At 41.0% G+C, this 27,034-nt stretch overlaps 1 protein-coding gene across 2 annotated transcripts in view; it reads left to right on the plus strand.

Annotated features, from left to right (window-relative positions):
- Positions 1-27,034, plus strand: part of epha7 (eph receptor A7) — an 81,890-nt gene that overhangs the window by 5,633 nt on the left and 49,223 nt on the right. For both annotated transcript variants that reach the window (XM_084954316.1, XM_084954317.1), the window contains exons 4-5: positions 14,194-14,349; positions 21,152-21,487. In XM_084954316.1, the coding sequence (XP_084810442.1) occupies positions 14,194-14,349; positions 21,152-21,487 (492 nt within the window). The remainder of the gene's footprint in view (positions 1-14,193; positions 14,350-21,151; positions 21,488-27,034) is intronic.

Genomic DNA, 27,034 nt, shown 5'->3' on the forward strand with positions numbered 1-27,034 from the left:
TTAACTCTTTTGTGGCAATCTGCGCCGTGTTCGTTCAGTGATCTCAGCGTAATGGCTGTTGAAAAAGGCCAGTTGAAGTGTCCCCGCAGCCTGCGAAGGCTTCATTTTGCAAAGAAGTGCGTGTTGTGAAAATAGCGCCCATTCATCTGCTGGTTCTGTTTAGCGCTGGCCACTGGTGGCAATGGAGCCACTGAGTCGTTTAAACAGAAAGAGGACCCTTGTGGGAGGACACTGGTGTCTTTGTTTTGCTCAATCCCGGGAATGTATGTTGTCCAATTTTGACACATCGCATCATTGTGGTACTAAGTAACCAGTGCCTGAGAAATGATTAACTGTTGACCCTGTCCCAGAAAAGGGAGAGACTGCTGTCTGGTGGAAAACAGATAAAACGGGCCATATCTCACTGCTATCGGTGCATGCTAACTAGAGAACTAATGAGAGGATACAGCATCCTGTAGATGCTGGCACCATCCATCTTGACTGTCAGGGAGTTAGACAGAAGTTAGTAGGAGACTGATTGATGATTAAACCCCCTGAGGGAAAGGGCTGGGATCTGACCGCGACAGCTTACGTGTATGGAAGCCACCAGGCAGCCAGGTCTAGCTCCAGGCTTGAAGAAAAGGCTGTATTTAGCATTTCAAATGAGGCCAAGAAGTCAGGAGGTCCTCATACATCTTGATGCTCCCTTGATTGATAAGGTGTGAATTTAATACACCAAATGGCTGTCTTTTGCCACTGCTCCGGAGCTTAATTATGCAAATGATAGGTATGTGTCGAATATCACAAGAGACCCAAATGGACCCAAATCACTCAAGATTGAAATAAATTGGTGATGGATGGGATTGCATGCTGTCACTACCAGTGCCTGTTTCCTGTGAATAGTAGCATTCTTTCTCAGCCTCGGGCTTTTTCCTACTTGTTGTTTTGGCCTGGCAGGTAGCAGTCTGAGATAAGATGTATTATTTTCTGCTCAGAATGTTTCCACCAATCCTGTTGGCACTACCTTAAAAGTGATCACTTAGGGAAGGACCCCAAGACAAAAACAAAAGCGTTCAGCGCTGTGCCCAATAATAATGTAATAATTAAAGTCATTTATCAAGTAAAAAGCTAGACATTGATAGAATAGCTGATTTCATACAATCGCAGGTGAAGCCATTTCTGAACTTTTGATTGAAAAAGAAAATTTTTTTTTTTTTAATGCAAGGTAATTTTGAAAAATGATCTAATAATTAAATTTGACCATGTCTGGAGGTGTTGTGCTTCTTACTTTAACCAAATTCATTGCATTTTTTTTTTTTTTTTTTTTTTTTGCATGAACACTCTACTCCTCATTTCTATTTTCTAGCATTTTGGGGCTCTTCAGTATTACTTCCAAACTCTGCTTCTCTGTGCTTTATATAGGCGGAGAAAATTATACAAATAGGAATTGCAGGTTCTGTAGAAAAGAAAACAGTGCTTCAGGTCAATAAAAAGGGCAGTATTGTGCTACATTTCAGCTAAAGTTACACTGCTGAAAACAGATGTAGAATTTACTTCCTGACAATTCCTATGCAGATGTTCTGCTTTAATTCCTGCTCATTAGTAGAGACTAAACCGCAGTTAAGGCATGAGTAAGGAAACTATGTTTGAAAATCGTGATTTGCCAAGCTGGAATAAATGGTACTTGTATAACTTTCATATCCAGAGCCTCATTTTTAAATATCCACTACAGCATGAGAAGTGAGAGCCTGGGTTAGTAAATATTAGTTTGAACATTAATATTCCGATTACTTAACTTATTCACACATCCTGAAAACTCTTTGAGCAGCAATGAAAACAAGTTTCATGAAGATATTTAAGCTTTATAGATGCCCTGGGCAGTTTTTGTTTCGTTTCCATTCTTCTCAGCTCAGGTTCATGCCATTTTCACAGCTTGTCTTAGCTAGACATGCCATACATTTTTAGCCTAATTTAGTCTCTGTAGACACAGGACCAGATGGAATGCCAGTTGTACTCTACCACAGAAATTCAGTCATTTTTCATGAACTGCTCATCCTAGAACATGTAAAGGTTATCAACACTTGGCAGGCAAACAACTGTGGGAAAGTGATAGATAGACACAAGAACAAGGAATTAATTAATTAATTAATTAAATCACATTGTTTCATTTAAAACAGATGCAGCTGGATCCCTTTTGATACTTCTTTTTTGTATTTACCTCTAGCTTTGATGCAAACAAGATGGATTTCTAGTTTTACTGGCTCACCATTCTGAAAGGAAGACGTGTGATTATAAGTGCAAACTGGACCAACCGGCTATTTCATGTCAGCATGGGAAAGAAAAAAATCTGACCTGCCAGTTCAAATTTGAGACCCTGCGTTGCACTGCATGAATAGAATCCGAGTAAACATTCCTCATTCTCACACAAACAAAAGCATATGGTCAGTTAAAGATTTTGTAACCACCAGAAAGGGAACGCTTTGTGATTTTGCGACAGATAGCGTTATTTCCAAGGTGACACTGGGGTCCACATTTGGCCATGCGTGAGGTCAGGGAATATTAACTTCATTTACACATGGCTGCAGACCAGCACAGCACCACAATGGAGGCCTGCCTGTTGTGTTTAGTAACGTGAGCACCCAGGCTGACAGGATCCTGTCAAGAAGAAGATGGATGTTTGCACAGTTGACCTCTGCTCACCAGCAGAGTCACCTCTCTGGCTTCCCTCCCCCCTGCATGGCAAAAGAGCCCCCCCCCCCCGCAGTGCAGCGCCCTTCATCTTTTCTCGCTCTTCCATGCTGTTGTCCTGCTTATCTACCCAAACTGTGGCACAGATGTCTGTTTTTTTGTAATTGCTTGGTGCTGACTGCTAGAGATGGATGTGGTCAGACAGGAGAAGTCCATGTCAGAAGACATTGTCTTTGTTGTTCTCTGTTGTGTCCCCGTGGCATGAGGGTGAAAGTGATATGTGACGAGGCCTGGGGTCTTGCCATCTTAAGAGGCAGCAGGGAGGGTAGTGTTATCAGTGGGGCTGCTCCTCTGGGAGGCTTCAGACCACTGGCTCTTTGGTTCAGTCTCCCTTTAAGAGGAAAATCAATAACTTATTACATAACTTCTCACTTTTTCCCCCACTTACACCCAGAGGAAGAAGGACTTAAGATGTGCTGAGGATGGCTCTGTTTCAGGAAATTCAGCTATTTCTTTTGGATCGTTGTCTGAAAATAAACCATTCTCTGTGAAACAGGAGTTGACATGTTTAGGAATGCAACTGCTAATTATGTTCATTACTAAATTATCTGATAATTACTCAGATTACCTGATTAATTGTGCAGTTTACAAAAAGAGTCAGAAAATAGTCATGATTCATTTTCCAACTGTTGATACAAAAGTGAACCAGCCCTGTAGGAGCAGATCTGTACAAGCACTCATCTGAGGCCAAGCTACTCCCTTTCTGTTTCAAAGGAACGCTTTGGCCACAGACTAGTGTTTCATTCCTTTCTGTCATAGCTCTGGAATTGGAGAGGGGTGGGTGGGGGCAGGTTAGAACGGTAGATAATGCTCAGTTGCTGACTGGGGACATTTTCAGGGCTGATTTCGCTTGGGCTCCAGGGGGGCTTTCGATCGGTCAGACCTTTAGACCCCATGTATTCATCCTGAGAATGCAAAGTCTTGGTCTCATCTGCAGTGTCTTTTAGCAAGGCTCCTTTTTAGAGGTGGCCGCCTCCTTCGTAAAGGTAGCCTGCACGGCTGGGCTTAAGGACCCACTCTCTTGTTTCCATGTGAGTTAAATGAACTAAACAAAAGACGATTAGGCAGGGACATTTTCCATGTCACTGAGAATCCATTTCAAAAGCTCACTCCGCATGATAACTTAAAGAAGCAGAGGCCTCTTAGGAGGTCTGTGTGCAGACTCACGATGCAGGCCAGGCAGTTTGAGAGACCATTCACTGATGTAATGCGTTTAATCTTCAAATACTTTTTTTTCTACCAAGACCACGAAATAAATTAGCAGTTGCAATGAAGGAGAAAACAGGTGATTGAGTTTGTTGTTTGCCATTTGTATAGCTGTCGGTGAGGGCTCTGATGAAGTCAATTCCTCTGTGAGGTTCAGCTTAGAGTTAATCTGAAAATGTAATTCTATGTTTCCTTTTCAGCAAGACAAAACCAACTACATCCTTTCTATTTTGGGGATAAAAAATAAATGTGCCCTGTCCTATAATATGACAACAGATGAATGTTATTTCTCGTGCTCAGCTGCTCAAATTTTACTGAGAGTGATCTAAAACAAATATTAATGAGTTTAAACTTTGTAAAAGCATTCCTTTAATTGCCACTGTAGGAGAATTGGCTTAGATGTCTCCTGCACTTTTTAACTTTGATTTTTGTGACTTAATCAGCATCTGGCTTTGATCTTTGATGTGAACAACCAAAGCAGGCACTTTCTTCAGGTTTTCTCTGCTTTTGGAGGGCAAAGCTGCATGCCCTCCAACACAGTGTACGGCAGAGCTAATCTTCTTTTTGTTTCTCGTGGAAAGCTACTTATCTCCCACTAAGCACAGGTACCTCCGATGAATGGGCTGGTTGTGCAGATGTGTTGAGAGCAGCAGCAGCCAGACATAATCATTCCAAGTATGTCGGGGTGGGGAGGGTTGGTGGGGGAGAACCATCATAACATGACATCATATTCTTTAACCATTTCGTATGTGTTTTAATGTGGCTCCTATTCATTCTTTTTTGGCTCCGATTGTTGAATGCCCTTGCTTCCCTGCTTCCTCCAAAGCCTTTGGGAGGTGTCGCTGTTCAAAATGAGCTTGTTTGAAAAGGGTTTGACATTGAAACTCTATCTCTGCCCCATGAAGAGATTTTTTTTTTTTTTTTACAAAAGACTTTGTTCTCATCCTTTTCTGTGTATTTCTGCCACTGTTTCCCCAGGCTGGGCAACTGCCTTGCCTCTCATAGGTGTGAGATTAACATGTCTGTGGGCAAAACCCAGCTGCTGAGCGTCTCTTTTTAACTTATAAATCACTGAGGTGTAGAGTGGTGCACTGGACTCAGAGGAAAGAAGAAAAAATTCAACAAATGCTTGCTGCTCTGCTTGTTATTCCTGTGATCACACTCAAAACCAAAATCATGTTTGAACTGGGAAAAATACAATAAAATTACAGACCAAAAAAATTTGACAGTGTTTTATTAGAGGACTTTGGATACCTCATACCTAATAAATAACGTATGTCATCCTTGAAGGTGCACTCGATTTTTCCAAAATCTTTGCAGCTAAAAAAATCCACACATCACCTCTGCGATGAGATCAATTGAGCTGTCCTTTAGCTTTTAAAGTAGACGAAATACACTCGGCTTGGATTTTTCCAGGTCTGCATGTCTGCGTAGCTCTCAGATTACTCTAAAGATATACTGCCTCTTACACTGCGGCGGAAAACACCACAGGCTTTAGTCCATAAAAGAGATGCAGCCATAGTTCAGCATACATAAAGCGCCTGATGAAAAACAGAGCCTGATGAATTCCACGTCGAGGCCTACTATTTATTGAGGCAAGGAACATAAGTCACATCTAATCACAACAATGCACGTAGACCCTGAGCTATATCAATGCATAAGAAATAAGCTCAGAGAAGGACGTCATCGGCCCGCTCGGTTTTCCGAACATGTCATCATCCTAATTGCATGCCTCGAAAGTAAAACTTAAAAACGTGTAGTTGGATTTGGGTTTTTAAATAGCATTTTATGGTTCCCTGAATATGCAGCTGAAATAGCTGACAGACCATGTTTCTGACAGTATTAATGTTAGCAACAGTAGTGCAGCGTAACAGAAGCGATCGAGAGAGAGGGAAGAAGAATTTGTTTTACAGGTGGCTCTTGGCATCGCACCACCCAAAATATGGCGGTAGGACAAGGTTAGTCAGGGGATTCAGTGCCGGAAAAATGTCTTTTACTTAAAAAATTTTTATTACATTACTTGTAGAGTTGGTAGTTTTTCATCAGCAAATATATTGTGTTTAGGGAACATTTAACATGTAAGCATGGGTAGATTAAACTGCCATGGAGAAAAAAATGAGCAGTCAGTCCTATATTAAACCCAGTTCCTCACACTATCTGGGAAAACTGTCTGGTGTTTCTGTCCTTAAATATTTTAGCACACCCATTTAGGAGTACAAATCTTATATGAAATAAGGGCCTTGAAAACAGATTTCAAGCCATATCCTTAAGAAAGAAGGTGTGAACAGACCACCTATTTAGGGTTAGGGTTAGGTTTACAATTATCCCCCAAACTCTGTAATCAGCTGCAGAATATAAATAAAACTTCCAGCAATACACAGCCTTGTGTGCCAACTGACAGTGAATGTCAGAATCATGCAGACAATGGAAAAGACACTCGGAGGAAACAGAGTCATAAACCAGAGGCGAAAGGCGCCACATATGGTACCATACCATGCCTGTGTTTAGAGTCGATATTTATAAAGACATTTCCCTATCGCTGTGGCTTCGGCCACAGAAAACAGTGGGGTTTTTTTTAAATAAGAAAATAAACCGTTTCCCTTATCACACTTGACCCGTTCCACCTGGCATTCATCAGTGGCTGTGCATGTTGGTCCTGTCGGCTGCTTTCCTCCCTCTGGCTCTTTTATCACTCTAATGGGGTGCTATCTCCAGGCTGCTCTCTCCGGGTCTCTGCAGCCCAGCTCGGCTCACTTCAGCATACATTCTTTCCACATCCATCCTGACACACGGGCGGATTTAACACATAATCAGGCCGGACGGGAGGGCAGTCGAAGAAGAAAGGGGGAAGGCCTGGCCCTGACAGGACTCATCATGCGAAGACTGTGGAGACAGAAAGGCCCGCACTAGTCATTCTCACTTTGGCTCTGGCAGTGTGCAAAAAACAGACAGAGTCTCCCACATTCCCACACTCCAGCTCACTTTTAGACCTGTCTGCAGGAATATTGAGACAGATGGGGGGGAAACTCAATATCCCAGCTGCCCTGTTTGGACCAACTTGTCCCCTCTTTGCTCAGTAGGAACAAGGATTGTAACCTTAATTGGATTTGTGGGTTGTAAGCAAGTAAGAAGATCAGTTTCCAATTCTTTTAAGACAGACGATCATTGGCAGGTTTTTCTAATACTGGCGGAAATATAAGATATTTTTGAAAGCAATCAAATATCACATATTATTGCATGGTATACATACCTTATATGTAAAGATCCCATCTATTCACATTGATCTGCTTTGTCACACGAATCTGTATAGTTATCATTTTTCCTCTATCCATATCCACACTAGTTGTCATCAATACCTTTACAGTAAGTCCTAAATACTATATATACATGGATCATAAACAAAATATGACATTTATAGCTCATTTATCTGGGCAAACACACAGAGCCACCTACCTCATTCCTTAGAAGGACATACAGCACTAAAGATCTGCCTCTGTCTAGGCCTGTCATGGTGTCTGGTCCAGTTTAAGGGCACACCCAAACCATCATATGCAACAGTGTTTGAACTCTTGCACCACACTCTGCCTCTCTGTCTTCTTGTATAAATCCTCATTTCAGATCTGTTTTGCTCAGAATATTTTTTGTGCATCAATAATTAAACAATCACATGGGTTTTTGTACTTCATCCTAAATGAAACTCTGAGTGCCTGCATAGTAACACAACATGTATATAATGCTGCACTTCCAAAGTTACCTCAAACAAAACTCTGTCAGATTTTGACCAGCTGTTGATACTTTGCTCTTTTTAATTATTGATCTCAGAGACTCATTTCAGTTGGCACTTTACCAGTCAGCCAATGCAAACACAGCACAAAAAACAAACCCAGGAAAAGCACTAAAGGGCCGAATTTGAATTTCAGTTTGTCATCAAAGTCAGAAGATTAAGTGGAGAGAAAAATCCTCCCCCCCCCAAACAAGAAAATAACCATTTTCTATTTTGGCCAAAGAGGGATATGTCAGGCTGCCGAATAAGGAGCCACTACCACCCCCACACCCCCGTCTGTCACCCAGAGTGTCATGACACTGCTGAAGCCTGAGAAAAATTGGATGTAATTCAGGAATGTTAAGAAGCTCAACTTAAAGGGAAAAGGAATAAACTGAGAACTTTGAAAAATACAGAAATCTGTTCCCCTGTCTTCTCTTGTATATGTGTGTCTGAATAAGATAAAGAGACTTTGGTTTACTCTCTGGGCCAGTGTCTGCCCTGATAGAGACACTAAAGTCACAAGAGTGTTTGATTATCTACACCCCACCTCTCCGAGGACCTTTCCTTTGTCATGCCCCTCTTCCTTGCTCTGTGTAAAATTGCTGACTGCAGCTTGCCCCCCCCCCCCCCAAAATCACATCACTGAATGAAACTTCTTGACCACTGGATGGGAAATTACAGATGCTGGCTCTGTATACACCCGAGGAACCGACTGGAATGTAAGACTTTTTTCTCTCTCGCTCTTTCTTTGTGCTAAACCTCAGCCCAGTACTCTAAGGACTAGCTAATGTCTTAGAGTTGTAAATAGGCTTGCTGTTGTGTCTGCTGCTCAGCTTCTTTAACAGGCCCTGTGTCAAGCTGGCACTCAGCCTTTATCTGCGCAAGAAGAAAATCAGACTTACATAAATGGGCCCTTCCCCAAAGAGTCTCTCTAAAACACTTCATCCTTACAAATGTAATTACACGACGGACTGCGAGTCGCCTTGTCAAAGTCACTGCAAGTTGTAAAGTGAACAGAGTCCAGAGTTTGTGCAGTGTTTTTACATGTTTGGGTGTCAGTGTTTGCCACTAAGGTGTCAGTCACATTGTCAGTTAAGAAAGCTACTTGGTGAACAGACTCGGTATAATTGCTTCACAGCTATATCCTTCCAAAGAAAGTGTTGCTGGAGGGTCAGTGGAGAAAGAACGTCTCACTCACTATCTTCCCAAATAAGAATGTCTCTCTTTGGCATCTGGTGCCAGGAAAAAGGGAACTTGCCAGCAATGAGTCACCGTGCTGCTGCTGGGACAGGAAAGCTGGGATAGGATGGCTGTGTTTGTACTTGTCACTCATCTCGCTGCTAGTGATGGGAAGAGCTGCAGAACCACTTAGTTGCCCATGTCATACAGGCATTCGATTTTGAGGCCTCATTTGCTGCCTTGTTGCTTCTGTAAACGTTTATGGGTGCCAAACCCGGTCAGGCACACTGGTAAACACACGGGTTGTCACTGAAAAGAAACAAAAGCAGAGAAACCGAACCAAGTCCTGAGCACAAAATGCAAGTTGAGGTTATTACAAAAAAGAAAAAAAATTGGGAATTATTTTTGTAGTTTGATCAGGATCTCCTCTGTCCACATTTGACATACTTAAACCCTTTTACTGTTACTTTTTCATGTGGAGGATAGCGCTACAGAATTACTTGTTGAAGGCTGGTAAAAGCCCACATTAGGACCGTAGTGTCCACGTAAAATGTTAATGTCCTCTTCACATCCTGTAGTTGCTATTTTTAGAGTCTTGATTTGCTTCCTTGGTTAGGTAGTCCATTAGGTATGGGTAGAAATATACTCCCAACGAGTAAGGGAGAAGAGAAACTTTTTCTTGAGCATTAAGTCTCTATTTTCTAGTTTCTGTTAAGGTCAAGTTGGGCAATGCTGCATTGTACACAGTGCTACTAAAGGGAGGGGGTTATTGCAATGGACTTCAACATGAAGCAAAAAGAAATAAGAATTAAATCCAGAGAATTTAGAGATACATTAATGCATGATTTGGACGTCTGTCGGTGTCTACATTACGACTTAAATTGTACCCGGGAAGTCCTTTTAACCCTATGCCATAGCCTTCCACATAACCTGACATGCACCTCTTGAAAAATGTAACCACTTGTCAGGTCGATGCTGCCCGCAATGACTTGAATGGCGTACAGTGTAGCTGCAGCATAGGGTTAAAAAGGTGTTTCCAGTTACGCCATAGATTTCCTCCAGAAGTCTAGATCTAGCTTTACAGGCAGTTTATGCTTGCTGTTGTCATCAGTGCAGTGTGGTGCAGTGTCCCTTGGTATTGTTTTGCCTTGTGATGCACCTCTCAGTTTTTTGTAACCTGGCATACGCAGTGCAGATGGACTGGAGGCACAAGCGCTCAGGTCAGTCTCTATGGGAATTTCTATGATACAGTTGGAAAAGTGCCAGTGTGTTGACCGTGGCATTTACTTAGAGGCCTTGATAAAACATTAATAAACCATTCAAAGAATATTAAGAAACAGACTTTTAAAACAAAACTTTCAGCTTTGATGGATTATAAACATGGGCTGACATTTTTATACAGTGGTTCAGGAAAATGTTTGGAGTGTATTGTGAGGCATTTTGCTGTGAGTTTTGGAAGAAACCCAAACAGGTTAAGTGGTTTGTAAGTTTATATAAAATCTCATAATGAGGTTAAACATAGTTAAATGTTTAGATGTAAGTATAGAGGGAACACGTTATGGTTTTTGCTCACATTTGAGCTCCTCTCGCCTTTTTGTGCTTGTTTGCCTCTAACAGTTACAGCAGCTGAGTGAGACTGCTGCGCTCACAGACAGAGCTCTGCGCTTCACATGACTATATTTACGATAGCGCCTCTCTATGAAATCACACAGACTGAAGAGTCAGGGATTACTTTTACAATGGGCATTACGTATTATTATAAATATATATGTCAGAAAATGTGGAAAAATACTGTTATAACCTCAGAACATGTTCAACTACCAACACCTTGAATTTGGGAACTAGAATCAGTAATAAATTCTAACTGATAAGAAACACTGTAACATTAACATGTGAGTCACGTTACAATAAACAAGTTATCCAGTGTTTAATTTTGAAAACTGTCCTCTTTGAAGGCCCGCATTGTTATTCTGTACTCTTGAGGGGAGGGAGGTGGCTGTGGGGGTCTCAGTCCAAGCTGGGTGTTTCCCCCTCTGCACACAGGCCACCCAGCAGTTGAGCTCTCAGAAACCAAAGGCAAACAGACACGCTGGCTTATCAGAATGTTAAAAATCCCAGCATGCTGAGCAAAGGCACTGAGATCTAGCAGTTTTGAACCTGCTGTAGAAAGCATCATTATCAGCATTTATGGGGAGTGTTTACACTGAGGATCAGGTACTAGACATGGTTTATTCTGCTGTAAGTCAAGTGTTGTCATGAGAACAGTACATTAAAACAACATCAACAACAATGAAGAACTTACATATGAAGATTAAACACTTCCATTGATATGTTTTGCCTGGTCAGCATTAAAGGCCCACTGCTGACAGCCTTTTCATGGCTCTGTTTTCAATTACTGGCCAAAAAAGGTAAAGAAAAAAAGATTAAAGATAAAATCATGTTGTTTTTCATCTTGGGAAAACAACAAAAAAAAAACCTTTGTTTCACAAAACTGTGGCACCTTGATAAATAGAGAATGACAGGGCTTTCATGTAGCTGAAATGGGGATACCCTGAGCCTTGGCCTCTTTTTCATGCTGCATTGGAAGTGTTAAAACCAGAAAACTCTGATTTATCTGTCTTCCTTATTACAAATCTGTCTCAAGAGACGTTGGCCAAAGGAAATTAAAAGAAAGAAAGAAAGAAAGAAAGAAAGAAAGAAAGAAAAAGCTAGCGGAACAGAATCAAGATTTGGAATAGGGGCAGCAAGCATGAAAATCATCGCTCATTTCCCCCCGTGGCTCATGAAAAATGCATTTTTAGTATAATTTGATAGTTTGTATGCAGAGCTGTATAGATTTCTTTCAGATTGTTTGTGAAGTCATGTGGCCCAGGTTGCAGTTTGTTCACCATGCTTTTGCTGCGTTTTGCACACGCACAGCCAGCCAGTGTGGATTAGCTGAGTTCCAGGCTAAAATTGCATTTCCCTGAATAGAGATTTAACTCTTTGCGAGTCCTTAAACATTTACTGTGTGTTTCTCACTGGGTTGGTATGAGTCACTATATCTGGTGGCATTACTTGGAACCAGAAAATCATTTTGTATGTGTGAATTAGTTAGGGTTAGGAGCATCATTCTTAATACCCCACAACACAAGTAGCGATCAGTCATATCAGCAGCCTTCTTTGCTTACCTGCTAGGTCAGAGGTGAAGCACTGAAATGATCAATTTGCTCGAGCTTGATACAGTACATGTGCTTATCTGTCTACTGAAGAATATTTCCTCTTACAAATATGAGCTGTTGTAAACAAGTGAAACCCCTTCGCTGACCTGTGGATTCATCGGAATAAAAATGGTCTTGTTATTTCCCTCTCAGGTAGGAGTTCATCTCTGGGCAAAAGCGTAAACTTGAGATTTGCAGTGCCGTTTCACAGCTAAGCCTGCTTGATGAAGCCCGAGGGGGCAGGCTCGCTCAAATTCTGGCTGCATCGAGATGTGAACGCAGTGGTTTGTTCTGTCATGCCCCCTCCATGATGGGAATTCAGCTATGAAGCTAAGATTCTTTGAGGCTCTGTTTGCACAGGACTAATATCACCTCGAGACATTCAGTGATTTGTAATGACTGCTGAGATCATCAGTGAATATGATCCTGTGTGAACCTGGCTCAGCTGGGACATAGCAAATCAAATTCTGAGAATTTCAGAGAGCTGTCGACTTTATGGTTGGGGATGGTGACAGGTTATATCTCATACCTTGTCTTTAATGGATTATGCAGTATGTTACTCAGGAGTTGTTTGCATTGTCAGACATATAATTGATTCTGTTAACTCTCAGAAGCCTAAGTCCCCCTAACCTTAATATGTATATAGTGCTGTATAAAAAGTAGTATCTATCTATCTATCTATCTATCTATCTATCTATCTATCTATCTATCTATCTATCTATCTATCTATCTATCTATCTATCTATCTATCTCTATCTATCTATCTATCTGCCTGTCTGCCTGTCTATATTAGCACAATGCAGAATTATAGTTACTTGTCACAGATGGTCATTTTAATGTCTTGTCTGGTGGTAATATAACTCAGTACTGTCAAGTTTGAATAATTATTCTATATCGGATATTACAACCGATCACACAACCTTGGTGATGACGGGTAAAAATCAATCACCTAATCCCAGACATAACTCTAAACTGGCATCTGTGATTCATATGGAAGTTTTTGAACTGCAAATATAGTTGGAAATCAGTCTGCTGAGGAGATCAGAGAGCAAAGCCCAGTCTTTTACATTAATGTGTAGCTACCTTTGCTTTCCAGTCTTGGATATTAGATATCATATATCTAGTACTGCCTTGAAATACAATTTTCTAGGCTTTGGAGCTTCAATAGTAATCTACAACGAATAATCATACCTGCAAGTGAGGAAGGACGAAGAGGAGGGGAAGGGTGTTTCTATGTAAAATGATCATTCAGAGAAAAAAGTTAGAAGCAGCAGAAAACATTTCACTTTTTCTTCTCCCACTGTCCACTCTGTCACACTCTGAAGCTTTACTGTTTGCTCACACAGCAGAGATGTATAGAGAGAGAGTGAGAGAGCTCATCCAATCCAATGACAAAGACTGAAAAGATTATGAAAAAGGGCTGATTTTTGTAGCCAAGTGAGTAAAGATGCATTGTACTTATACTGTTCACAAAACATACTTATTACAAACTAGTCTGCGCATTCAAAGCAAAGGTAGGAAACATTGCATGCGTGGGATTTGTGTGAGACATCTCAGGTGCAATTATCACTACCCCTCCCAAACCTAAAAATCTCTGGTTTAATCTCAATTAGCTCAGAAGGAAATGGATTATAAATTGTTTATTGTTACATTTTCTTACATCACTTGCTTGCATGTGCAAAGCACAGGCACAAACAGATAGGCACAGGCTGTACTTGCATTTATATAACACTTTTCTAATCTTGCTGATGAGTCAGTCTCCATCCAGTCACCTGTTTTAGTTTGTTTGAAAGAGTTAAACATTATTAACTGTCAGCTGTTTAGATTACTCGTTATTTTTAAAGCCACATATTTGCTATCTATTTAAATGTGATGTGATAACAATACGCTCTGTTCTCTGTTTTTACTGCTGGTTGGACAAAATAAAACACCTGAAGCACTGCAGCTGTTGCCCTGGGCAGCAGAGCATTATTAAGACCTTTCTGAGCGTTTCCTGACATTCTGTACAGGAAATGCATTCATTAGTTTATGAAGAAAATAACCTGCAGATCGCCAGACTTCTACACTTCACACTGTGTTTTTGATTCAGTGTTTTTTTCGCTTCCTTCCGCACAGCATGTGGTCGGGGTTTCTACAAGTCTTCCTCGCAGGACCTTCAGTGCTCTCGTTGTCCGGTGCATAGCTTCAATGACCGCGAAGGCTCCTGGCGCTGTGACTGTGAGGACGGCTACTACCGAGCACTCTCTGACCCTCCGTCTGTGGCGTGCACAAGTAAGTCTGCCATGCTGCTGTATAAACGCAGCGCAGATCACATGCATTTAAACAGCTACTAATGCAAGTGGAAAAACAACACACTCCAGAGCCTGATTTAGTCCTGTTCAGTCAGCCTGCAGTGGCCTCATGAAAGCCCCAGATGTGTTCCATAGCAGTTCCTCTGCAAATTATGTTTGCAAGCTTGCGTGTCTGTTTTGTGTCTTAGCTGGTTGCTAATGATGACAGGAGCAATTTGCCATTTCCCGTCTGAAAGATTGCAATTACGGTCGGCAGTGGCAGCCCATGCAGCAACCTGCATCTTCATTTGTCCTGGCCAGTGTAACAGCTCTGTGACAGCCATCGATGGCTTATTTACACAGGCTGGGGGATGCAGTTTGAATGGGTGGGGCTCATTTGCTTCCAGAGCTGTTCTCAAACATGTTTTTTTTTCAAAGTGCTACTGGATGTGTATTTATTTTCTTATTTTTTCTCCTTTGCTTTGAGCTACTGTGCATGGGAGAAGGCCATGTTAGCACTGTGCTTTATCTCTGGAGGTAAACTGGATCCCTAAACATAATCTGTGCACCTTATCTGTGTGCCTTCTTTCTGCTGATAATGTATCACTGCACAGGTTCACAGTCTTCTGGCTGTTAGACTTACACTTGTGCTGTTCTTCCTTTGCGGTTTCTATTAAGGAGACCTGATAAGTTAACATTTTAAAATGCTTTGTGCATGTGTTGGACAATTTGCATGCCCAGTCAACATCCTGAACAGCATTGCATTTTTGCTGCGCACCTAAAGTAGGCCAAGTCAGAATATCTAATATCTAAGTGTGTGTGTGTGTGTGAGAGAGAGGGAGAGAGAGAGAGATAGTTATTATGCAAATACAAAGAATTTTATACCATTGCATTGGCTTCTCTACGCATTAAATCAGAGAATCAAAACAGGGATTTAAGGGATTGGAGTTAAGATTTAATGTTGCAAATTCCATATGACAAAAGGATTCTTTCTTATTTATGGGCGTCTTTAAAAGCTCATGCTCATTGAGCAGAGCCTCTGTCTCTGCCTGCCGCGAAAGCCTTTCCATCTATTTCAACATACAGTACTGTATTTACATTGCCAAGAGGGTGAATCTGAGTATGCAGTCCATATAGTAATATAGTGGTAATTAAATGCACTTTCAAAAGCTAGAATACTCAAAAAAATCATATGTTAGATATTACTGGCTACAGCTGCTGCATACCACTCTTACTCTTGCACACTAAATTGGTGTGACACAAGCTACAACATCAACAACAAATGATACTGAGTCATTGATAAAAGTATTTGACGCACTTAAATTATAAATGGCTGCTTTTAAAGTTGCTGGTTTTATTAGTATGTGGCTCATGTCATTTCCAAGGATGATTTACTGCAATTGCCTCAGGACCCCAGAACTCCTAGAGACCCCCCATAAATCCCCGCTCTCAGTGTCTTGGATGTCAAACAGTGAATAGCAAATTTGTTTTTGAGTACACACATCCAAATCCAATGACGGGGGTGGTGGGAACACAAGGTTAATAAGAGCCACAAGCAAATTTTTCCCTTATTCCCGTGTAAAAATGGGAATTGTCATTTCCTATTTGTTCAAAAAGGGAAATAACAATCACAGCTTGATTCTCAAAAAGAATTGGATACAAGAGGCTAACTGCTACAGAATACGAGGCAAAATGCACCTAAAATCTGCTGCTTACCTACCTACCTGCTGTCAAGTAAAATGTAAGGTTAAGACTGCACAATATTAACCTAATAATGGCCAAATCTGAAGTATGGTGTTGGTGGAGCTTGAGAACTAAACTAGGCATGTCACTGTAAATGCACTGTAAAGACAAGGACTTAACTCCAGACCACAAACCACCAATCTTTCCATGTAGCACGGAGGCAACCATATAGATCTTGTTCTAAAAGCCAGGTCCATTACTCTATTCTCCAACCATCCTAATCGGACGTTAATGTTTCACTCTAACATCCCCGACTGAACCGATCGAGAGCAGGACACACAGAACAGGGGAAAGTTCCTACTTTTTTTGAGTGTCCTCTGGCTGTTCCCATTTGGGCAATCACCTTGGCCAAGTACCGAAGTAATTACTGAAGTTGCCTATTGCACACTTTCCATTATTCATTTTCATTAACTTTGGGTCTACACTTAGTGACCCCATACCATTATATGTAAATATGTATTTTTGACTTCCTCCTCCTCATTTACGCAGCACAATTTTTTTACAGCTTTGTACGTGCATTTCCTCATTCATTGTTGGATTAAGTCACTGTGACCAATAGTCACTGTGATTTTCTTTTTTCAAGCCTTATCCAGACCAGGAGTGAATAGTAATTGAAAATGAATTTGCACTGCCTGAATAAATAGCTTGATTGACAGATTTTTTTTTTTTTATAATAAGAGTTTGCTTATAATAAGCTATCGTATTGTAGGCCTTGGTAAAACAGTGAGATGGATCTCTGGCACACAGAGATTAAGGATGTGTCTATGAGGATTTGAGAGGAAATGAGATAAAGATGTAATATGGGGACATGAAAAGCCAAATCCATGTTGAATAAAGATGAGGGAACAAGTTCCAAAAACACAGCTTCAAAAACACTGTTTCCCATGTGGTATTTGCTAAGAGGGGGGTGGTATAAAGACATGCTTTTGTTTGTTGAATATTTGTCCACGCTATTCATATGCAAATATACATATACGTGTGTGTATATATATACATATATATATATATATACACATATGTGTGTGTGTGTGGAAGACCATCAGGAGCCTTTTTCTCCAGAGGCATAGCACACAGTGGAGTTGTTGACAGGTCAGAGTACTGGGCATCAATCATGCAACAGCTGTGAGCGGTGCTGGTGCAAGCAGGGACTGAAAGGAGCATTTGTGACTCGTTTCCTTCTCCCACCCTTACCCCCCACCCACTCCTCTTAAATGTGACACCTCAACAAGTTGATTCCATCTGAGGATCCATTCTAAATAGAGTTGCTTGGGGACAGAGAAAGAGCTGTTACCTGATATAAACCTGGCATAAAGGCATTTAGTGGCATGGGGCTTTGGTAAAATGCCCTTCATTGTCATGTGTGCAATTTTGTCATTACTCAAAGAACAAAAGACGAGAGATAATGAACTACACTTTTCATTTAATGCCGTTAGAACAGAGAGGATGATTTAAAAAAAAATGTGAAGGATTGGAGTTGGATCTACTTCACTGAACCGATAACTCGGACCGAGACACACGTCTAAATTCCGTGCCATTATTCACTTTTCTCATCCTGGCCCTGCACATGTAAATTCAATGTAAATCTCTGTATGTGTTTGGGTCCATGCTGTAATTAGAGGAGGCTATGTAAATAGCCTGTTCCCTTAAAACAATATTCTCAAACGCTACCACGTGTAAGGACATCTAAGAGAAAGGTTTGTCACCATTGTAGTCTCACAAAACGTTCAAGCTTTTTAGCAACTGAACAGTGAAATCCGCGAGCCCCGCATTTGTACATCTGAGACACACCAAAACATAAATTGTTATAACGTAGACTTAGTCATTTGTCATTCATGTTGACATGCCATCATACACTCTCCAGATACTTGAGCCAAAAAGGAGCAAATCCAATATTGAATTCTTGGCAGTGGAAGTCGGAGGCCCCAAAAAACCCTCCTCTCTTTTCCTCTTTAGCATGTCTTCCCTCAAACAGGTTCTACTGCAGCCGCATCATTAGATGGAAGGTCAGAAGGTCATAGCGCACATTTGTAGAGTGACGAATACCTCATGGGTGATTTGAATACCACTCACCCCTGCCGTTCCTCTCTCCTCAGCTCCCCAATTAGAGCACAGCCAGGTAATAGGCTGTGCTATTAGCTGTTGAGGGTTAAGTTAGCCCAGAGCACCTCTCAAGGCTGATAAGCGGAAGATTCTTCTCTCCTAAGCCCAGATTTACTTGGGTCTTACAACTCTCTCCGAGTGGAGATGAAACATGACCTAAATTCATCTAATACTATCCTGTGCTTTCTATATGGTAGTTTAATAGCTGTTGTAGACACATTTGCACAACCGAAGCCTTTTTCCTCTTACAGCTTTTTAGAGTGAGCGGCTTTTGTTTATCCTATAAAATGTCAACTTCTGCTTTAAAATCTGTGCCATGTTGACATGCAAATGTTGTAGGAGGAAATGTAAAGCGTGCTTGTACATATTTATGTAGAACCCCCCCTCCCCACCCTCCCAAAAAAGAAAAAAAAAACAGCAACAGAACAAGACGCATGCACGCACTTACACAAACACTCTCACCGCTGCTTGGTCAGAGTTGGAGGGCAGCTAGCAAGTGATTGAGACATTTCAGGCTGTGGGGGCTGTGGCAGGGTAATCCGTGAAATGAAACTTGACTGGGAGGAGGGGTGAGAGGAGAGAACATGAAAAGATAAGACAGAGTGGGGGAGTGAGAGACAGAAAAAAAGAGTAAAAAGAAGAGGGAGAGTGACAAACCCCTGAGCTGTAAGGATGAGCAGACAGGCTGACAGTGGTGGGCTCACGGTGTGAAAATCTGTGCTGCAGGTGAAGCTGAGGCCAGAAGAGTTTGGTATTTCTGAGTGCAGACAGAGTACACTCAGAGAAACAAAGAGACGCCAGGGCAGATGAAGTAGAGCTGTTTCCAGGCCAGCCAAAGGAAGTTATCACTGGGTCTCCCCATAGAAGGCATGCCTGGTTCCGTAGCTCCGCACAGGCTGGCTGTTACAAAAGATTTACAGAATGTAGCCATTGAAGGGACAGTTTTAGTCACTGCTACTCGATTTGAAATATAGCAAGGTGTTTATAAGGGAAAGACAAAGCTCTTAGTGTAGTGTGCATCTGAACAAGACGACAAAACAGAAAGGTCACACAGATCCAGGGCGAGTCTGATCTAATTTCCTTTTGCTTGTTGTTGCTGAAAAAATCATCACTTGCACCTGAGACCTGAAAGAGAGTGGCACGAGCAAAATGAGATGTTATCATGGTAGAATAAAAGATCCCTGAGGACTGGTCTGGAGGAAGGTTGGGGAAGTGTGCACATGTGAGGGGGGTGTGCGTGCGTGAGTCACACCCCCTCCTTTTGTGCACAAGGAAGATTGAGAGTGTGGGTCGAGTGTCAGCGCCAAGGCTGAAGTCGAGTGGCACTATTGGCAGTCACTCCTCCCCACTTCACCTGCCACAGGTGGCTCTTTCATCTTCCCAGCCCATAGCCTGGTTCTTATCTTGCCTGATAATCATGAATATAGACGTCTCAGTCGAGCTGTTGATTCTAATGGGTAGAAAAAAGAAAACCAACCCAGTGCCGATTTAATAAGCTTGAATCTTGTGATGGTCCATAGGTTTTGCACTGAACGTATCCATTTTGTTAGGTAATGCCACAAATTGAATGAATTGAAGCGTCACCTAAGAAAACAGCACAGAATGAAGATGTTCACTAAAACATTCATAAACAAAGAATACAAGTTATATCATCTTTACTATGTCAGGGGGGATTTATTTATGTCAGCACCTGGGCCATAAAACCCAATAGTCTGGAATGTGAGAGGATGAAAGCAGCCGTTTGTTATTCATTGTTTTACAAGATGAGCTAATCTTTTCGCTTGTTATGTTAATATATATGGGGAAATGGTCTGTGAGTGCTGCAGAGGTAGTCGTTATTCTAGTATATCAATTTGAATTGTATGCGACAGTTACAGGGTGGTAATAATCCAGGTTTAAATCTCGTTAATAAACGTTGTGGGTGAGTCAGGCTTCTTGAAAGCCACTACGTTTTATTGTGCTGCTGTCTATGTGATATAGTTTTTCAAAGGAAACCCTGGAAAGCCACTGTCTGCGGCTGGGATATTGGCTCCACGGCTTCTGATTTGCTGCTAAGTCTGAGGAGTAAACCATGCATCAATCATCAATCATGTCAGCAGCAGGTTTATGCTGTCACCAACAATCATTGTGTAATCAAAGCATTAACAGGGACAAATCACCAGCTATGAATGTGTGTTTTACAGCTAATACAGCTAATGCAGCTATACGACTTTAGGTTGATTCAAATTTAAAATAGGACAATTTGTTCATTGTGAACACATTGGCAACTTCAGAATGTTTGTAGCTTTTAACAGTGGAAAGTGGTGAATAACTTGATTAATTATAATCAGACTTACTAGCAGTTATTTAAACAGAACTGGTTAAGGCGCAGTCACAAAATCTTTGGCACTTAAAATGCATATTCTCCTGAATATTTTGAGATAAAACACTAATAGTTTGAACTTCTGATATTGCCATTTTATTTGATTGCTGGAGAACACAAAAGGAAGAGGAGACTTGAAACCCCCTCACAATCCCACAAAATAAACAACAAGCAAACAAACCCAAGAAAAACCCAGTGCTGTAATATATCCTGATCTATTTGGATTGATCAGGATTGGACTTGCCACTTCACAGAGTCAACAATGCTAATGAAATAATGAAATAAAAGTGAAGTAGGTGTGCGCTGCTGCCGGTGTAGTAAGGAAAAAAGGAAAACATAGAAATCTGTCAAACGATTGTCTGCTGCTTGGATTCTCACTGACCTGACCTTCACTTCCTTTCATTATACCTGAATGACTTTTTCTAGATCTGAGTCTTATTATAATTGAGTGTCAGTGTTTGGATCTGGGGCTGGAGCTGGCCGTCCTCTATTAGCTATTTTTTCAGAGAACAATTAAAGTACATATCCAGCGAGTACAAATGCTTGACTGTCACTTTCCTTGGCACTCACTTGCTTTCTTGGCGTCCACCTCTGACAGGACCTCCCTCTGCACCACAGAACCTGGTCTACAACATCAACCAGACCACAGTTAGCCTGGAGTGGAGCCCACCGGCTGACACCGGCGGTCGCAACGACGTCACCTACAGGGTTATATGTCGCCGCTGCAGCTGGGAACCCGAGGAGTGTGTTCCGTGTGGGCTAAATGTGGGATACTCTCCCGCGCAGTCAGGATTAGTGGACACTTACGTGACCGCTATGGATCTGCTCGCTCACGCCAACTACACTTTTGAGGTGGAGGCTGTCAACGGGGTGTCTGACCTCAGCCGCACGCAGAGGCTGTTTGCTGCAGTTAGCATTGCTACTGGCCAAGCAGGTAAAGAATTTTATTATTTATTTTTAATAATGCTGTCTTGCATTTAAACAACTTTGAACTGTGAGTTTTAATTGGTTAAAATGCTGTGGAAATAAATTTGTAGTGTTTCCTTTATTTAAAGATACACTCATCAAGCACCTAATGCTTAAATATTGTATCTTGTTTGTTTATAGTCTGTTGACACACACAATAACAAGTAGAAACTCTGAAAAATCTTTGTTTTACAAATGGACTGATTATTTTCCCAAAATGTGGAAACGATTTCTTTTAAACTCAAGTTAAAAGTGTTTGTCTTCCACTAGCACGGAGCTCGGCCTTTGCTCCCAGTGTTGCCAACTTAGCGACTTTGTCGCTATATTTAGGGATTTTCAGACCCCTTAGCGACTTTTTTTTTCTAAAAAGCGACAAATCTGGCGACTTTTTCTGGTGTTATTGGAGACATATTTATGACAACTTTTTGACATGAAAGCGCGTATGGCTCTTACTCTCAACAAGCAGCAGCGCTTTGGCACGGTGCACCTCACCAGTGCCAAAGCACTCACAGGTGGAGGATAGTCCTCCCCCAGCTGCTATCAGGGAAGGCGATGTTCACACCTATGCGTCCAAACTGCAAATGAATCGCGCATGAACGAAACCGCTGCTCCCGCACTGACTGTAACGCAGTCAGTTCTTCTTTTACTGTTATGCTGTTTTGTGGATCACAAGGTTTAAAACTACTAATAAACACACACACACACACACACAAAGTAACTCTCCCAGAGTGCCAATTCGGGTCACTTTTGCCAGTCCAAGCCCGGGTAAAAGGAGCAGGGTTGGAATTGTGACATTAAAAAACAATAATTGCTAAAATAAATTTAATTTGTAGTTCTAAATAAATTCTAAATGCATTTAGGACATTTTTTTTACTCACTTTATGTCTCTTCCACGATGTTATTTCTCTCTCCAACAACGTAGGTTACAATTACATTAGCATGACCTATTATGCAAATTAGGCAATGACATCATTTAGCGACTTCTAGCGATTTTTAGGACAGCCAGTAGCGATTTTCCTTACTGAGGAGCTGGCAACACTGTTTGCTCCTACTAAGAGTGCATTTGACATTAGTACCATGACGATTGACAGTATTAATTCTGAAAACCTCTCAAATGCTAACTACATTAATGATTCCCCATTAACATTAATGGGCCCAGTCTGATATAATCCATAATATTTTCCAGTATGCATATTACCAAGATTAATTTAATGTGTATATCAGCACTACAGTGGCAAACGCTATTAGCTTAGCCAGGATGCTGTCTCCCAGCGGTACCTAAAGAGCTAGTGTCTTTGCAGCTCATTCTCAAGGGAATCAGCTGTAATTAAAATGCTGTGTTTTGTAGTGACAAACTCTTAAGCCTTTTTTATTCATTATTTTTATGGATCCACTCAACAAGATTCCTCTTTCATGCTCGAGCATCCGTGAAACACAGTTGGCCCAAAAGACTGTAGTAATAAAAAATAAGACTGCAAAGACAGTGTTGATGCTTTAGCTGCCAATATAACGTCTTTCTCTGGATAACTACACCTGCTGCTTTTAAATCACCATCATTTTAGTCGTTAGGAATGCTGCATATTTATCACTTCTCTCTTTGTAAATGCCTGCCTGCTGTTGTCTGCTATCAAAAGCAGAATATTTTCTCGTATACAAGCTCTAGTGACAGAGGTGATCAGCTGAACGCATGTGCCCAGGTTTGTCAAAGAGACCTAAGCTAGAATGTGCCAGGGTGTTGAATGGCCAAGGACACGAGGACACCAGGAGGAGGATAATCACATGCTCCTTTGGACTTGCCCGTAATTATACGTGGCATGTTGACAACACACAATTACTCAGTTAACCTGGTGGAATATTAGGCCATTAGCTATTGTGAAAAAGAGCAGTGTTCTTTGCCAAGATGTTGTCATGTTCATAATTTTGAGTAAGTAGCAGCATTTAACATGCCTTAACTCTATAAACACAGCATTTGGGCTATATGAATCGACTATTGTTGGTTAATTCCTTGATGTTTCAATATTTAATGCTTTTTTGCCTTTGTTTTATGGCTTAGGTTTGGAAAAGTCTCTGAAATTTTATTTCAGCCATGACACAATACTAAAAGTCTTCTTTGAAACCCAGACTAATCAAATTCATTCAGGGTTAGCAGTTCTTCATGGCAAGACGACCCTCTCCATCTGTTCAATGGTAGGACAGCAGGACAGAATAATACCTTTAATATGAAGGCTGGAATTACAGAAGACTGCGCTGAAAAGAATAAATTAAATGTGCAGAGAAAAAATCACCACTGGTTTAATATGGGTTTTTTTTCATTCACAGCATAACTGAGTGATGTATTTAATAAGAAGTCAGTATTTGTCCAACATTTATCTAACCCCAGATTACTTTTTTTCAACAAGTGTGCCAGAGTGATAGAACGACTGAGACTGAAGTTTGTTTGTGTCACATGACTTCATTTTACCATTGAAACCCAACTATTTAACTCTTGTCTGGCCATTTTGTGAAGATTGGGGTAAGAAAATAGTATTTATTCTCTTAATCAGTATTAATTAAGGACATGAGTAAAGTTTATGTAGAAATTAGATTTTCTATGAGATTTATTGTCTCTGTGATGTTTAATGGAAGCTCTATTTTTGCTTGGTTTAATAGAAAGAGGGTCTTGCATTAGTTGAAGCCCGTCCTGTCGGCACTTGCTTTAACTGGGAGGTCTTATATAGATCTGATCGTTCTCATTTACACTCTTCAGCAGATGTTAGCTCCTTTTTGCCAGACTCGCAGTTCCACTGCTCTCTGGACTATTGGGGAATGCTTAAGATGTCAGAACTTCTTAAAATAACTGGCAAGCAGACATGGCCACTTATTAGAGAATCACTGCGATATTAGAGTCATTAGAGTCTGAATCATCATTCAGAGTCGACTAAACTTTAGAGAAGGACCATATCAGTGAAAGAACCTTGAAAAGGAAACGGCCCTCTCTCTATCCCTCCCATTGCCTTCTGCTAAATGATAATCAGCAAGAACATAGACTCGTAGCTAGGGACTGGGGAAATGAACGAGTCTGTGAATACAGATGGTGATCCATCTGATGAGGAATTCACACCTCCCGTAATTATACCAAAGGAAGTGTCTGGAGCAAGGCTGGAGCTACATAAGATTGTGAGTGCTTATTGTTCCCAGAAACCTAATTGCCTCTCAGATCTGTCTTAAATGAGTTTAAGTAGAGGCTGTAAGTTAGTAAGCTTGATTTCTTCAGCTCCGTCTTTGCAGTTTCAATAGAAATTCTTCAAGTTGAGGATTTTTGCTATCGTCGCTGCCTGCTTTATGCTGAAAGTTAAGAGTGTGATTCAATCAGCACTCCATTGTGAGCTGACGGTGCTGCACAGCCAACCTCAGAGGCCCGCAGAGGTCCTTCGTGCCTTAGCTTTCCTCGAGCACACTTGTAAACAAGGCCTTTTGTTCTACCAGCCACTTGTAAGTTGGCCCTGTTCATAGAATTACCATTAATGTTTATTCAAGCGAGGTGTTCGCATGTCTGAGCTAGAAAAATCCACAGTAGAGAGGGGCACAGAAATAGGATCGAAAATTGGTTATGGGAATGGCTGCAGGACCTGCGTTTGTGTGTACATGATGTGTACACCTGTTCAGCACAAGACCAGTGTAATGGGGTTTAGGTGCAATCAGTTACTTGTATAAACACTATGGAGTGGAAGGAAGAGCCCGTGGAAATTGATTTTAATGTCGAATGCTTGCCAGCAGCACAAAGCCTGTTACCCTCTTACAGAAGCTGTTACAATAGTGCTCTAAACTATTCACAGGTTTATTCATAGCAGGGAACAGGGAATGCTACTTAATGCTGTAATCTTGACTGCCGTGATTTTACCTAGAAATCCTTCAATGCCATCTAATAAGAGACGTTTCAAATATCTGGTGCAGATACAGACAAACATAATGATTAAGACATGTTATTTTGATGCTTGATAACATTTTATTTAGACATAAGTATTTGGGATTAATGCAGATTTAGAAGGGTTTTGTTTTTCCTTAACAACAGAATGTCTTTACTTTGAAGTAAACTGCACGGAAAGCAAAGTAACAGTTTACCTTTTCTATATACGGGGCCCAATGCTTACAGAAACCAGGTCCCAGCAGTATTAATGCATTAGTTTAAATGAATCAACACCTTCAAGTCATTCTGTCAAAATCCCTGAAGCACAGGTTGAGGATGAGGAGTGGCTGCAATCTTTTACTCTAGCTTATCAGTCAGCCAAAGACCTGGACAGTTTTTAAAGCCTGACTGTTAAGGCCTTTACAGAAAATTGAAAATATTTTTTTCGGATTCCCCTGCTCTTAATGCAGCCATTTACACCAACTTCGTAATTTTACTGGACAGTAGAATTAACAGATATAACCAATCAGATTACTGCATTTGGCAACAAGTGCGCTTGTAATTCAAAAAATGTGCACCAGTATTGTATACAGAATGAGATGGAAGTAGTAAAATAATCCTATTTTACTTCAGACGCAGCTATATGCTGCTCCAGGTCAGTCAGCTCAGATGCAGTCCCTTCAAGGTAAACCGCTAAAGTTGAATCACATCATTATACAGCAGTGGTTTGTTCTACAGCTCAGTACAAAGGTCAGCTTATTAGGGGGGCTAATAATATTTTTTTTTTTCGGAAAAAATTCTGCTATTGTGTGTATGCCTTCTGAAAAATGTGTGTTTCAAAAAGCTATGTTAAAAAAAAACCCACTTAATATTTCATATGGGGATTCATAATTTTGTCCTCATCTTTAGATGGGAAAAGCAAGCACAGGCTTGTAAATAATAGCACTTAATTTATATTAGGGTTAACTTTAACTTTGTATTTACCTGAATAAACCAAAGTCCTGTTTTGTAGTACACACCTCTGGAAGCAACTGCTAAGAATTAGCATTTTATAAAAGATATTAAAATTCAGTTTAAATCAAATTGAACTGGATTCTTGAAATCTTATGTTGCATACAACTTTAACTGTAAGAGTTCAACAAAACGAGGCATCCCTTGGGATCCCGATTGCTCTTTCTGCCAACTGTCCAGATAAAGATAAAGAAGACCACTCAGAATGCTTTACATTGATTATCAGACTTTATGTTTTCTCAGTGAATAAAAACCGATACTTACGAATTGGTGTACTAAGCAATGCTACTAATTCCATGTCAAAAATGACCTGTAATGAGGTGCAGGTGATGGGATTTCTGCTCTGTGCTCTAGTGACTGTAGTTCTGGCAGCATTGGGACAAAGCATGAAAACATCTGGGTGTTTTCTGCATTACAAACTAAATACAAACTAAATGTGAATTCTAGTGACTGTGCAGTGCACAATTTGCACTGTTATGGCTTTGCAGCTGGGCACAATGCATGGGATTTGCTCCAGTAAGTGGAAGAATTGATGGGTGGATGACACTTTTTGGGGCTGTGGCCTGGTTCGGCTGTGCATTAAGCATGGGTTGCCACAGTGATATAGCAGGGTGAAGG

This window comes from Perissodus microlepis, chromosome 15, assembly GCF_051167445.1.
Source record: "Perissodus microlepis isolate ML-2025 ecotype Zambia chromosome 15, ASM5116744v1, whole genome shotgun sequence".
NCBI classification, from domain to species: Eukaryota; Metazoa; Chordata; class Actinopteri; order Cichliformes; family Cichlidae; genus Perissodus; species Perissodus microlepis.